The sequence below is a fragment of the Mesoplodon bidens genome, assembly GCF_964165515.1.
Source record: "Mesoplodon bidens genome assembly, chromosome: 9".
NCBI lineage: Eukaryota > Metazoa > Chordata > Mammalia > Artiodactyla > Ziphiidae > Mesoplodon > Mesoplodon bidens.
Genome location: NC_138166.1, coordinates 79340081 through 79356316, shown reverse-complemented (window position 1 = coordinate 79356316; position 16236 = coordinate 79340081). Strand labels below are relative to the sequence as shown.

General features: G+C 36.5%; 1 protein-coding gene across 3 annotated transcripts in view; it reads left to right on the top strand.

The window, feature by feature from the left end:
• Positions 1 to 16236, top strand: part of IQUB (IQ motif and ubiquitin domain containing) — a 66280-nt gene that overhangs the window by 28984 nt on the left and 21060 nt on the right. For all 3 annotated transcript variants that reach the window (XM_081243764.1, XM_081243762.1, XM_081243763.1), the window contains 2 exons: positions 2503 to 2713; positions 10904 to 11079. In XM_081243764.1, the coding sequence (XP_081099890.1) occupies positions 2503 to 2713; positions 10904 to 11079 (387 nt within the window). The remainder of the gene's footprint in view (positions 1 to 2502; positions 2714 to 10903; positions 11080 to 16236) is intronic.

The following is a 16236-nucleotide window of genomic DNA, read 5'->3' as shown; positions in this document are numbered from 1 at the left end:
GGGGAAATGCTCTTCTATCATATTTTGAGCAATTTCTCTAATCCAACTTTCTTCATTCTGTCTGGAACTTGTATCAGACATATTTTGGAATGTCTGCATTTATCTTCCGTGGCTCTTAATATTCCTGCATTCTTTCTAATTTTTACGACCTTTCAACCTGCATTCTAAAAGATTTTCTTGTCTAAGTTTCTTGCTTACTAATTCCCTCTTAGACTCTGCACATGCTGTAGATCAGCAGAATAGATTGCTAGTTATTGGCTGATACCTATTCTTCCCATTGTAGTAAAGCTTAAGCTGGGCATGAGGCTGCAACACTGAAAACTGCATTTTATAACCTCTTTTCTATGTTGGTGAGGCCAAGGAACTAAGGCCTGGAAAAAAGAAATGTGAGGGGAAATGATGTGTGCCCCTTCTGGATATTGCTCTTAAAGTGACTGGATTGCAATTCTTTTGTCTTTTCCCCCATTCTACTGACTAGAAGATGATGATAAGTGGATCAGCCACTAGGAAACACAAGTAGGAAGCCATTTGTAATACAGCACAGAGCTTCCTACTAGTCCTAAACTGCTCGCCAATCCCTGGGCCAATCCCTGGAGTATCATGGGAGAAGGGAAAAACTAAGTTGTTTAAACAACTTTGTTTTAATATCCTTAATGAGTTTAACAAGTTTAATAGCCCCCAAGATAAACACATTGTACTGATTTTTTTTTTTAATTTCAAAAATAAAAATGTCACAGTCTTTTGTTGCTTCTTTTGTATTGATTCAACAGCCTTTCCTTTCTCTCTGAAAATGTTAACTGTCTAGTCTGGTCTTGTTTTTTGTTTTGCTTTGTTTTGTTTTACTCTAAAAGAGTGGTTCTAAAACTTTGGCATGCAGCAGAACATGTGGAAAATTTGTAAATATACAGAATCCATGCCCACCCCAGAATTTCTGATTCATTAACTCTGGGGTGGGCCTGAGAATCTGCATTTCTAACAATTTTCTAGATGCTGCTGCTGCTGGTGGTCTGGCCACCATACTTTGAGAACCTCTGTTCTAGTAATTCTCTTTCACACAAATGTAAATTCTTCTACATTGAATGAGGAACCTTTTATTCTGTTGGCTGTTCTCAAATCTTTGGTTACTCTTGGGTGTGTACTCAAGAGTATTTGAAATTCCTGATGTCCAAAGTGCTACAACATATTTGTTTACTGTAGCCTTACCTCAGTGGCTTTCGGGGATGTGCAAGGCTTGATTCTGGGAGGCAGCTAGTTTTCTGGAGAGGGGGCTTCTATTCATTCTGGGTGTCACCAGCTTTCTGGGACACCAACCACTCTTGCCTAGAGGCAAATACCTCTGATGCTCTTTACCTAAATTGTTTTAGAGGAGCCTGTCCCTTTTGCATTTTTCAAGCAGTCACCTTGTTAGTTGCCCTAAGACCCCTTCTGCTCACAAGATCCACCAGTTTTGGGGTTGAAACATCTTAGAGACACTTCCGTGTTTTCTAGCTTGCCTCTCCAGTACATGATTAGGCTGTAGATTCCTTCGAATTCCACCCCTGCTCCGTGGGGGGTTTTCTGGTGTGGACCGGAAAACCTGAGACAAATTTTAAAAGAGCTGTAACACTAATTCCTTCTTCAGTTTATTCCACGTGCCTCCTTTCTTGAAGGGAATTCTTTAAAGTTTCTGTTCTGTTGGAGGACTCCTTCAGTATGATCCAATATCTTTATTGATTTCTGCTTCTATAATTTTTCTCTAGTCATCAGGGGTTGGATGAGGGGAAGGGACGTGTCAGCATATTCTCTACCCTCAAACGATCTAGCCTCTCTATATTTTACTTTTTTTAAACGAGTTTACTAAATAAAAACAAAAAATCTGTCAGTTATATCGCAAGCTTTCTGTGACTCTAGTACTGTATTATATACCTTCAGACATATATATTTTTCTCACAATTTAATAAATACATGTTTGCTTTGGTGGTTTCCACACATAACCTACCCGCTGTGTGGTTAGTAAATACCATTTTTTTAAAGATATGAGCCTATGCTAATGACAATTAAGAAAAAGTAGATAACAATACATAGTATTCATAACAATAATAGTATTTATTGAGGACTTGTGGTGTACCAGGCTTGAGGTAAGCACTTTGTATGCATAGTATTATTATCACTATTTTGCACCTGAGGGTACTAAAGCACAGAGATGGCAAGTAACTTACCCAAAGTAACTAACTAGTGAGTAGCAGAGGGAAGATTTAAACTAAGCTGTACTCCAGACCCTGTGCCCTTAACTTCATACTAACTGCCTTCCGTGAAGGTATACTTGCTACTAGATTTCAAAGTCAGATAGCTGATGTGCATTATCTGTGACCTTTCTGTTATAATGTATGTGAGAATACATGGCATAGAGCTGAAACTAGACTCTCAGTATTTTTTAGTACTTATTGAATTGGAATAGAAATAGTCATTGTTGCCTTTCATTGTGTAATAAGGTTGACCATATTTTATTTCCTTTAAGTATAGGTAATTGTGATACAGACTTACTACAGACGATGGCATGCTAAAGTTGTGGTAGACAATTTAAAAAGACAGAAAATGTTAAGGTTGCAGTGGGAAGCACAGGAAGAACTGAGGAAGACAAGAGAAAAAGAAGAGTGGATGAAATTGGATTATTACCGGAGGCATAATCCTCGAACAAAAGAAGATTTTGAACTTCTTTACAATGCACTAGAACGTAAGTTTGAAATAGGCTTTGCATAAAATATTAATTTTATAATTTTTCATTAGTAAGAAAAACAGGTTTACTAAAGACAAAAGGGGGACCTTATTATTTTAGGAAGATGTCTGGGGTATCTGGACTAGAGAATTTTAAGAGATGAATAATGTCTTACATTTGGGACAGGAATTAAGGCTGGAGTGAAATTGGAAATGCTTTTATATTAACAATGGATGAATAAAATGTGACTACGGCTCTGTGAATTATTCAGTTTTAGTATGTTATCTCATTTGCTCCTCATCCCTATGAGATAAAAAGAGAAAGTATTGTCCAGTCTGTTTCTCTGATGGTCTTGGGAGTTTGTGAACTCAGAGTTGAACTGTCTTGAACCCCTCAGTCCAGCATTCTGTCTCTGATTCTGCTCTTTACAGGAGATACCTTTTTATTCCCCTCTACTAATGATTATAAATATATATATATTTGTATATATATTCTCGACACATTTGGTTTTATGGCTTATTTCTTCCATAGGATGTGTGCTAGTCATTGACACAGTTAAAAACTTCCGTTACTTGAACAAGCCAGTCACTGCCTACTTTGGGCAGTATTCACACCGTTCTTCTTGAAGCTTTTCCCCAATACCCACCTTCTAATCTCAGCTTAAATATCACCTACTCAAAGGCTTTTGTGACTGACAGTGCAACTTGGACCTCCTATTATCATCTTATTGTTCTCACTGCACACCAACTTTTCATTTATAACACCATAATATGTTTTTTTTTTTAACATTAATTTCACTACTGGACTGTAAGCTCCGTAAGTGAATGACTCATTTGTTTTTTGGATGATCTCTTTTTCTGTGTTTAGCTTACTTGTCCAACAAATACTGGTAGAATGAATAAGTGAATGAATGAAGGGAAACCCAAGGATGTAGCCATGCAACTGTCTCTAGCTTCTGCTTTCCCAAGGGTACCTCTAAAGTGGAAGTAGCCAGAACAGAAGAGTTATTTGTTACCTTAGATACCGGAAAGTGAAGTTGGGCTCTCGTGATGACATAGAAGAATTAAAAAAAGTAAAAGTAGCCTCAGTTTTTTTTTAGTTGAATACGGTCTTTTTATCCAAAGAAATAATAGTCTTTGACTTCTCTATGATTATTCATAATATTAACTTTAGGTAAATTTTCTTACTATAACGTTGTTTCTTTATATACTATTTATTTGTGGACGTTACTATGTGCTCTGTTACTCAGGTCATCCTTTCCTCTCTAATTGAATACAATTTTAGGTGTCAGATATCAGGTCTATTTAAATAGCTATATGATAATATGCTATTTACTGAAGATGATACAATTAAACACTAGGTCTAACAAGCAATAGTAATACATCTGTCTCTTTGATAAATGGAAGAAAATGAAAATGAAATTTCTTACATAAAAGAGACATCTCTTAGTTTTCTTCCAGGCCTAAAATTCTAAATTAGAACTCTAAGAATAATTTAAAGTTCTGTTTTGTTGTAGTTAAAATTCTGGTTCACAGGCTCAGTAATTTACATAGCTATTCTATTTACTATAGTTTTCATTCCATATTCTTTACTCCAGTGTTTGAAACTGTTGCCCTCTTGTGGCTCATAGTGACAATTGCATAGTTTGAATTACAACTCCTAATAACAAAGTTTAACTTTTCCTCCAGGTAACCTGTTCCTTAGTAATAAAAGCAAAATGATATCAATTTAGGAAAATGAATTTAATTATATAAGATAATATGCTGTATCAAAGACAAGACTATCTCCAGGCAACAGTGTTTGATTTTTATGTCTTTTTTTTTTTTTCTTATAGCAATATGTTGAGGGCAACTTCTTTCATTGATCTGACTGGTCACTCTTATCTCAGACTCGGTATTGGAGTCATTATCTTTAGGAAACCTCTCTTATCAACATGGATTAGCCTCAGAGCCTCTTTTCCTTGCCCCATTATTCTCTGTGCATACCATTCTCTTAACTGTCCATGTCTGTACCTAGGGCACCAGATAGGACCTTGTTCATTATGTCTAATAAATGTTTGTTGAATTGAATCTTCTACCCTTTGTCTTGTTTTAACTGGTGGAAATGGTATTTTCTGACTCTTCTCTAATTATTACCTCTTGATCTCAAGGTCCCTTGACTTCTAGCTTCTGGAGACTCCCTGGCCCCAGTCCTTTGACAGATCTGGCCCTGGGCTTTCAGTCTGAATCCTTCTTGGTTTTTTTCCATTCAGGCTTCCAGTCTGTGATAAGAATTTTAAAGAGCAGATGCGTATAAACTGCCAGTGACAGACAAAATATTGTATGTTCTGCTGTTTCTTGTTTGGAAATAGCAAGTTTATTAGATCTCAGAAATTTTAGAATGTGTATGGACTTTATATTTTAGTACTATCCTTTCATTTTATAGTTGAACTTCAGACACTGGAAATTAGGTAATTTGTTCAAGAATGTAAGTTAAGGTTATAAGATAAATGTATTCTTTGAAAGGAACCGGTTGCTTTCATATCTTTTTCTTTAAAAGTATTGGAGGTTATTGACATCTGTTATGGGCTGAATTATGTTCCCTCCAAATTCAGATGTTGAAGTTCTAATGTCCAGTACCTCAGAATGTGACTGTATTTGGAGATAGGACCTTTAAAGAACTAATGAAGAAAAAGTGAGCTCATATGGGACCCTAGTCCAGTATGACTGGTATCTTTATAAGAAGAGGAGATTAGGACACAGACATGCACAGAGAGAAGGTCATGTGAAGACAGCGGAGGAAGGTGGCCCTTTACAAGCCCAGGAGAGAGGCCCTCAGGAGAAACTAATCCTGCCATCACCTTGATCTTGAACTTCCATTCTTCAGAACTGTGAGGAAATAAATTTCTGTTATTTCAGCCTCCCAGTCTGTGGTACTTTGCAGTGACAGCCCTAGCAAACTAATGCAGGATTCCAATTTTTTTTGTTTGCTTTTATTATCATTCCCAGGGAGCATATATTTTATGAAAGCAGGAAGAATCTCTCATTTTTCTTCAGTGTCTTCTCTGTATAGTTCTGGAAACTGTCAAGTCAGTTATAAATTAGTTTTATATAGCTGTTCCTGGTTCCTGTGTTTTTCTATTCCTTATTAGTAGTGGGTCATGGTATTTTTCTGATGCCATGTTCTATCCTTTACTGTAGATTTACAGGGAGTTTGTTCATCTAATGGAGAATTTTATTGGAATTAAGGTCCATTATTTTCATATTTCTAATTAGCTTCATTGGCTTGTTTCCTTTTTAAAAGTCATACTAATAATTTAAGCAAAATACAAAATCTGAATATATATGGATATAAATGTATTTGAATACACATACGTATAGCTCCAGATTCACCCAGGACTTAAGGATTAATCTAGCAGGTCAGTATATTGCTTTTTGAGGTTGGCAGAATAGCTTAAATATCCTACTGGGCTAAATTTATTACTGGTCCCAAAGGTTTCTAATGTAAAACTGGGAAGTAAAATATGCTTACTAATATCATTCAGTTTTTATTTGCTTTCTGGGGACATCCATATAATCCCATGAGGTAAATATTCTCAGTTATTATTTCCACAAGCAAGCAGTCTTCCTCTTTATTCATATACTCCCTTTTAGTATATGGATATTGTCAAATTTTTAAAGCTTTTTGGTTGGTAAAACTACTCTTAAATGATAAGCTCATCAATCGTGGATTTTCTGGACTTTCATAACATAATTTAGCACTTAAATTTACAACCCTTTTGCTGAACATAATTTAGCTTTTAAATTTACAAATCCTCTTTTCGAATAGACCAAACTGTACAGTGTCTGAATAATGTATTCCTGGTAAGAGACAGAATGGGATTCTTATAAAGAACACAAGTGACAAGTCCTTGACCTGATCAGGATGATTTCAAATTGAAATTTGAGAGGAGGAAGAAATAATATGATAAAATTATAAAACTAGATATCATGAAAGGCAGTGGTTATAATAGAGGAGGGCCAGAAACAACACTTATGACTTCAGATATTTACCTTTCGATGCAGGGACTAGTATTAAAGTAAACTTGAAATTTTAATAGAAGAAGGAAAATATAATTTCTAATTATATAAATTATATATAAATTAATATATTCTGAAATATCCCTGCAACATGATGAGAGAGTAATCATGCCTGAAATATAACAACAGAAGAGTACATTTTACTTGATTGAATCATATCTGATAGAAGATAAGAGGAAGTAATCTTATGTCAAGAGTTGATTTACCCAAAGGAAGTCTTTAAAACTAATGGTGAAAAATGTCACGCTTTTGGGTAAAGATAAATGTAATGACAAGCAAAAATTCTGTCCCAGTGGAAGGATTTTACAGTCTATCCAACTAGGGAGAGGCAGAGACACATTCGCTCCTTCAAGAAGGCATTATGTCTTTCTCACTTTTGTATGTACCATCAAACTTTATAGAGTTCTTTCAGATAATAATTGCTCAAAAATTGCAGTTGGGTATTTTGAATTGGCAAAGAAGTGATAGGATTTTGACAAGTATTAATATAATAACCAGATCAGGGAACTAGGTTTTTTGAAGTTCAGATAAAAAATAAGCTTGATTCTATGGCCAGAGTGTAGTTCATGAGACTCTGAAGCTTCATCATTCTGACAATAAAGTAATAAACCATCTCTACATAAAAGGAAAGAATTACATGGCTAATTAAGTAAATATGGCTTTCCAGTAGTAAAGCACCTAATAAGTTCACATTGAAAAGAACTGTGATGAATGTCAAAGACTAGAATGACTTTTTGGAATGTTTGTTCAGAATAAAGAACAGTAGGTCACTGTTTCTACTTTTGTTTTGCTTCCATGTTCTGTGAAGAACAGAAAACAAATATGGCTCAAATGAGTTCAGGTTCACAGTCCAAATGTATGTCCCAGGGGATTAAAGCCATACTGTTATCTTTCAATAATCATGGAGAATGGGAGGTGTGCCCAGAAGACATGACCTTCCAGAGAAGGCTTGTGATTAACTGTCACATACATTACAGCTTTTTATAACTCTGCCCAGCTCCCTGCCCCAATACACACTTTTCAGGGGCCTGATTTAAATTTGAGGCTTACTTATGTAAAATTCCCCCAAATTGACCTTACTGCAATTTTTGTTTCATCCTATGTATTTTGATATGTAGTGCTTTTTTTTTCTTTCCTTAATTTTTGACACTCATACCTTTTACTTCTTATTTGATTAAAATGTTATTTTTGATAGTATTCCTTATATTTCCAAGCAGATGGGAATATATTTCTTTTTTAAACTTTTGTTATTAATTGTAGTTGAATTGTACTGTGTCAAAAAATGCAGTTTTTGACATTTCTGATTTGGGGGATTTATGTTTTCTTCCATTCCTACTCCTAGAATTTATATAAATGTATATAAATGCTTCATAAAACTTTGGAAATAAGATATATTTTCAGACTTTGGTGTTCAGAGCTTGATGTATATTAATTAATTTAAATATGTTAATCATACTGTGTCAGATTTTTTTTGTTTTTAATCCTTCTTTACTTGACTGTCATAGATTAACTCATTTGTATTTTATTTATGTTTATATAGTATAAAGTATACTCACCACAGTAGTGTTTATAACTGATAGAAGTTTTGCTTTTTATAGCTTGATGGGATGTGATTTTCAGTATAAATATTCGTCAGAGAGTCATACCTTTCATCATAAAATTATCTTCTATCCCAAGGGATGAATTTTGAGTGTTTTCCCCCCAATTTTCAATATATTAATATTGCCGTATCTGTCTTTTTTGTTGTTCATATTTACCATCCTTTTATGTTTAACCTTAGTCTTTGGCATCACTTTGTGCCTTCCAAAAACATCATGTCATTGAATTTTTAAAAAACCATAATATTTTATTTTCAGTCAAAAAAATCGAACCATTTTATATTTTTCAATATAACGATTATGCCTGATTTTGCTTCTCTCATCTTGCTTTTTGCTTTTTATTTCTAATTTTTTTGTCTTTTTCTGCACAAACATTTATGATTGTTACTCTTCTGCAATTGATTTGAAATGTAAGCATTCTTTTTTTATTCCTTCTTAAAGTTTTTCAAAGACGTTCTTAAAACAGGTAAACTATCAAATGGATTCACAGCCTACCCTTTTCTCTAGTTCTGAGTCCTGAGTTAAGGTTTACTACCTTCTGCTAGAGGGTCCACTTCCTGAGATGAGACAGCAGCAGTTTGGGGGACGACATTTGTGCCTCCTTGAGTGTCTTCCAGTCGAATCTGCACTGTGTCTTACGGAAATTGCCCTAAGATTTCTACCACATGGATCACACCTCTCTCTGATTTCCAGTAGTGCTTCCGGTCTCTCCCTCTCCTAGGACCCCATTTCATGTTTTCTGTATCATTTCTAGAAGAACTTAGGAGAGAGGAGTTGGAGTTAACAGCCTGTATATAAACCTCCATCTTGTCAGAAATTTGGTATGCCATATATTAAAGAGGAACTAGGCCTGGATAGGACATGAAATTATGTCAAATAATATGCAATTTAAGAAAGGGAAGTGTTTTTGTCTGGAAAAGAGAAAACCTAAGTGGACTGTGACAGCTGTCTTCGATGCCATGTGGTGCAAAGAATAGACTGACTGTTTAGCCTCACAGGCTAGGACCAGGACCAGGGTGAGCAAATTAAACCTGTCCAAGCTTCTGGGAGGAGGATGCTGTCTTAGATGGGGAGGGGTGTTGAACTGTTTAATTTCTAAGGTTCTTTCCAACACTGTTTTTCCTTTAATATAAATAAGTTTGACATTTTTGAAATATGGGATATAAAAGAGTTTTCTTCCCCAAATTTAACGTGTATAAGAATTGAATGGAACACTTGTTAAAATAAAAAATTCTGAGCCCAGACATTTTGATTTATTTAAGTTTGGGGTAGGATCTAGTACTCTGTATTTTCTGAGGTTAATTTTGAGAATATGATGTAAAGTAAGTTTATAAAAATACTATTCTTTGGCATTTTATGGTTTCGTTTTAGGATGTATTTCATGCAACACATTCTATTTTTAATTTTTATTTTATATTGGAGTATAGTTGATTTATAATGTTGTATTAGTTTCAGGTGTACAGCAAAGTGATTTAGTTATACATATACATATATCTATTCTTTTTCAGATTCTTTTCCCATATATAGGTTATTACAGAGTACTGAGTAGAGTTCCCTGTGCTATACTGTAGGTCCTTGTTTATTATCTGTTTTATATATAGTAATGTGCAACACAGTCTTTGTTGATAGCAACCAACACTTTAAAATATTGTAAATATTATTCTAACTTAATTCATTGGTTTGAGTAAAGTGTAAATGTCATTACTTTATAACATTTGCTGATATAATTAGGGTTTTGTAAAGAAATGGAAAATCATTCTATAAGTGCTAATAATGAAGAAAACAATTGAAGTCAATACTTCTACATAAAACTGTCAATTTGGGTACTGGGGGAAGCAGACACCAAGATGGAGTTTGAAGTGAAAGATAAAGGGAAGAGAGAGCAGGGAAAGGCAATGAAAGTCTTCAGATTGTGATGTAGGTTGACACCTGTGAAAGCTGAGAGAGGGAAGGAATGAGGACGAGGGATGGAGATCTTCAAACAGGTAGAGTTCTGAGGAAGTCTGAGCCGGCCTGACGGTCAGCTCTGATTGACCACAGAAGAGACCACTATTGGGCAGACATGGCCAGGCCCTGATTCTCCCATGGTTCTTACTCACTGACTGGGAGTAAGTGTGGGAAAAGTGTGGCCTCTGCTCCAATATGGCGGCAGATCCGAAGTGCTGTAGCTGGTACTGTCAGACACTGTACTCCTAGCTACAGGTACTCTCTTGGAGGGAGATCTGAGCAGGACACGTTCATGGCTGCCACAAATCCAAGCCATATTTGTTCCAATACTGGGGGGTGTGCATGCTTACTTGGAGGCGTAATTTGACGTGATCTGTACTGATGTCTTACAGCTTCTGTTAGTTTGACTCTACTTTTATTGCTTTACGTCTCTCAGCTTTCATTTCATCCTATTTTTTTCATATATCAGGTATATAATATGAGTGATTCTATTCATGTATAATTTTATTTAAATTGTTATAAAAATAAAATACACTTGTCTGGAAACTGCTCTGTAAAGATGTGGGATTTTAAAAACTCAGGAGTCTTTTATGTTATTCCTCTAGTCTGGAGGCAAGAAGAACTTGCACGCATTAACCAGTCTTCTACTGGAGCTGAAAGGAAAGCTGCTTTGTGTGAACTCCTGGAAAAAGAGACCCAGATGATTGCTTCCATTGGGAGACATAGATACATCGCTTATACGGCTAACCAGGAAGCATCGATACAAGCTTTTCTGGATAAGGTAATTGAAGTAACAATTATTTAAATATGAATATATCCTGAATTTTGTTTAGTATTTTGGTGACATATTTATTTACATTTTGTATATATTTTTCTTTCTTCTTATACAGCTTTAGATTTTCACTGCAGCTAGAATAACGATTGACAAGTCACATGAAATTAACGTGTTCTTAAGAAAAGAGCTATGAAGGAAAATATGGAGACACCACCTTTGTGACTCTGTTCATTTAGACTTAGGCTGGCTATAGAAATTAGATGAATTGCACACCCTGATAAAGTGTAGAGTATTGAAGTCACAAAATGTCTGGCTCTGCAGCGCCCCATAGTAAGCAACCTGGGGGAAATAGCTATAGACTAGTGTTTCTGCTTTTGCTCACCAGGTCATTAAGTGACTAGAAATTTCTGACCAAAAGGATATATGATTATTGAAAACCATGAAAACATACAATTAAGGGAAAAACTAAAGTAATTACCCTTTTGTGGTGAAACTGCCTGCTTGATATTGAATAGCCTGTTTCCATAGTGACCAATTTCCTTTTATAAACTTGATCTTTCCAAACAATTAAAAGCCAATCCAGCCACAAGAAGAAAAGGGATGGAGTTCTTCAAGATATTCTCCTGTAGTGATTCTGGTTGTATGATTCTTGTTATTGAGAACATTTGTTCTTAAAAACCATATTTTTTGATACTATAAATGCCCCCCACTCACCTTACTTATACGCTCTCCTGTTTGATCTCAGTTTTTCTTGTGGTTTTAACTACTGCCTGCATCCTGGAACTCCTTACAGTTCCAGGCCAGACCTCTCCTAGGAGCTTCCAAATCACATCCTGAATTGCCTGCTATCATTGCTCTTTGGATGTCCCCAGAGTACACCTCAAGTTGACATGTCAACCCCTGAGTCATATCATCTTACCTTTCCTTGACCCCTCACCTCCAAACTGATCCTCTTCTGTAACACTCACATAATTTATCTTCTGTGAATGTTTCATCATCTACTTAAGTTGCTTCAGACAGAAACCTGGGCATTATTCTTGACGTCCCACTTAGCCACCGAACTGTCTGTTCTATTACTTTAATAATCTCCTCAGTTCTTTACTTCTTTCTTTCCAAACTCACTACCACTGCCTACAGGGAAGTGGCTCTGCCATGCACCTTGATGACCTTGCGTGTATCCAAATATGCCACGTAAACAAAGACTTGGACCACAGCTAATCTGAGTCTTGGTGGAATGCCTTGTGATCCTGCTGGCACTGGAGAGGATGGGAAGCTTCTGAGATGTTATGGAACAGCTCCCCTCTCCTGCTTCCCTATCCTCTGAGAGGCTGTCATGAGACAGGTCTTGCCTTGTGTGTGTAACCTTGACACTGATTTAATTGGATCTGGATTTCCTTCCCATCTGGATTACTTTATGTCCCCAAATGAGGCTTTCGACCTCCAGTCTCACTTCTTAATTCCCTCTTCCATCATCCGTATTGTTGCCATAGGGACCTCATTCAACACAACTCTGCCCCTGGCCCTCCTTGTTGCCCTCAGGGAACAAGGACTTTTATAGTCGATTCTTGGCACACCTGACCCATCCCACAGTTGTTTATCATCTCTGCTCGCACACTACAGCCATACTGTTTCAGTTACGCTCAATTTCTTGCACGTTCACAGAAAGACCTCATGCTCTCAATGCTTTTGCATCTGCTGTGGCCTCTACATGGAACATCCTTTTCTTCCTTCTTCAGTAACCAAGTAGTCACCCTTCAAAACAAGCTCAGATGTCCCTTCTTCCAGGAAGGATCACTGATCCTCCTACTTTAGCCTGTACTATATACCTTCATAAGACTGTTTCATTTTTGTCTTAGTGCATAGTGGTCAATTTTTATTATATCTGTTTACATGTCTGAATCCTTCCTAGATTCTGAGTTTCTTAAGGCAAGAGCCATCTTTTATCTCCATAGCCTCATATCCTAGCTCAGTGCTCATCACAGAGTATCAATAAGTGCTTGTGGAGGAAGGTAGGGAGGAAAAATAAGGGAAAGAAATAATGGTTTGTAATTTTTTAAATTAATTTATTTTATTTATTTATTTTTGGTTGCATTGGGTCTTTGTTGCTGCGCGTGGGCGGCGAGCTGGGGCTACTCTCCGTTGCAGTGCGCGGGCTTCTCATTGCAGTGGCTTCTCTTGTTGCGGAGCACAGGCTTCAGTAGTGTGACGTGCGGGCTCCAGTAGTTGTGGCTCGTGGCCTCTAGAGCACAGGCTCAGCAGTTGTGGCACACGGGCTTAGCTGCTCCACGGCATGTGAGATCTTCCCGGACCAGGGCTCGAACCCGTATCCCCTGCATTGGCAGGCAGATTCTTAACCACTGCCCCACTAGGGAAGCCCCAATGATTTGTAATTTTATATTTCAGGTACTATGAGAAAATATGCAATGTAGATACTATCATTTCAAATTCTTGAATATCTTCATTCTAGAATAGCTGAGTTCTACTGTATGGAAACCATAATATTCATACTTCTCCAGAGTCATATTTTGAACTAAACTTATTCCTTTAGCAAGTTGCTCTATGTTGAATCCAGCTTCATCACTGGGCACTATGTTCCTTATGTGTCTGATTGTTAACCTTAAGAGGACAGCATGGACCCAGGGCACAAGAAAGAGCTGGAGGCCTCTCAGGGGCCAATGGACAGGGAAGATGGGTGGTACTTACCTTCCTTATTTAAGGCTGAATCTTGTACAGGATTTCCTGCTTGTGCTTCATCTGCTGCTTTGTTTCCTATAAGCAATTTTAAATTCTTGTTGTAAATACTTATACAATGTCTATTCTTCATTATGCCTGCACACCCCTCACCCCACCCCCCAACCTCCAGCTTCATGTCTAGCGTTGTCCCTAAACATGTTTTGAATTATAGAGAGTCCAAAGTTAGATCAAGTTCCAACATATAAAAGCGCCTCTGGAGCCAGTTGATGACGATTACTCTCTGTCATGAAGTATAACTTTCTAAGAAGTTCTTTAAATTTCACCAAAAAAGAAGAGATGGGGAGATTTTGTTCATGAGAATTCCTGTGAGGAAGGAAGTTTTTTTTTTTTTTTTTTGTAAATACTTTGATAAGTTTTGGGGTAGAATCTGAGACCCTAAAGGATCCTGAGTATGGGAAGAATTGCTCTATCCCAGGAAATGGAGGTTTTCGAGTGTTGCCAGGAGAGAGAGTAGAGGGAGGACAGTTAGAAGGCAGTGGGTCATAGGTTTTAGAATTGGGATTCTGAACCTGTGGTCACCCCAGCTGATAAACCAGTTAATCTCACCAATCCCCAGGCTAAGACTTAGAGGAAATGGACATTTTAGCTGATACAAGAGAATTTTACCTCAGTTTTGACCAAAGTGTTATACAGGGCAAGACAGACACAACCACGGAATGGAACAACTGCACTTGAGGTCAATCCCCAGTTCATTATGTAGCCTAATTAGTCCATTCTTTAAAAATATTGACCAACGGTGACTTTTGACCTGCTTTTAACCTGTTATAGTAAATTGCGAAATCTTTGTTATTCTAATACAAAGTCATTTAAATCACCTTTTTATATATGATGCCATAATAAACATCATAGAAAACAATTAAGGTAGATTTTATAGTCTTTTGTTGTAAATACTTATACCAGTTCTATTCCATTTTATGCCTATCCCGCCCTACCCATGCCTAGCATTGTCTCCAGTAAATATTCAGGAGGAGTCAGTGTTGATTTCATGAAACTTGAAGTAACTTATTCTACAGTTTTTTTGATTGCTAAGAAAAAACAGCTTATAAGTAATCCCTGAGGCTAGATCAGGTCAGAGTTCTTTCAAATGTTAACGCTAACAACCAGGGCCATGATGCAGATTTTAAGATCCACATTTAGCACCATAACATATAGATATGTAAAGAGAATATTTACTTTCCCATAATTTGGAAATAACTCTGGAAAATAGAATTTTATGGTTTGGTTTTAGTTTAACTTCAGTGTGTCTAAGTATTACTTAGTGTATTGAGCTAATATTTTATTTTTTATCTTCTTATCCTGGACACAGAATTTCTCTGAGTAATGAATGATTACTATTTTAAATTAGTCCAATAAAAGCACTGAACTAATCAGTTATTGGGGATTCTATACTAAGCATTCATTCTCCATAAAAAGTTTAAAGATTTTTGAAGCATTAGTTAAATAATTTGTAGTTTTATCACATCAAACATTGACATCCACAGGTTGTCAAATGTTAAAAACTCATAAATTAAGAGAGGTGAAGAAATTCAGGTCAAGAAGTTTGAATGAAAAATCATCAGCCAGTCTCTAATATATCTTAGGTACTGCTTACCCAAACTGTGTAAAGAGACAATTTGAATTTCTTAAAGAGGTTTTCCCTAGAGTCAAGGCCATTTATTTCTTGGATTCTCTTTGATTTACACACCACTTCTCACAATCACAGGCTAAAAAACTGCAGTCTACTTTAGCTGTGTCATTTAGTTTTTTTTCTCCTTACTCGGGTGGCCAACAGGTAATGGGACAGAAAAATGCAACCAGCTCTTGCCTCTCTCTGAGCACCGCAGTACACAGGGGTGTCCTCTATGGGCGGACAAAACCACTTCGCTGTGTAAAAGAAAAGCTGATCACTACCCAGTAGCTCTGGGGCATTAGTATTATTCTTAATTTGTCCCCTGAGGGTCTAGAGTATTAATTTAGGAGAAAGAAAAGACCGTCTCTCACAGTGCAGCCATTTCTTCTCTTTTGTGGAAGCTTGCTGCTCTCAAGGTTTTTGTTATCTCTCCACCTTCCCTTCCTCAAAATGTGTCTTCCTGCTGTTCTTCTGTTCCTCTCCTCCAGAGTCTATGCTGTTTCATTTGTTGGCAGCTAAGTGGAATTTATTATGCTCCTGTTTTCTGAAGCAATTTAAGGACATGATTGTTGTACATCTCTTATTGCAGCCAAAGCATTCAAAGAAAAAAAGACATAGAAAGAGAAATAAGCAAAGTTGACATTTTTCTGCATCAGAATAAAAAAAATACCTTAAGGCCTGCAATCAAAGAAGCTTAGACTTGAAGACCAGGTTATCAGTGTTGGCAGAAATAAATCCAAATATAAAAACAACTTTGCCAAACAGATTTTTTTAATGTCATTTCAGTGCTTACACTAGGG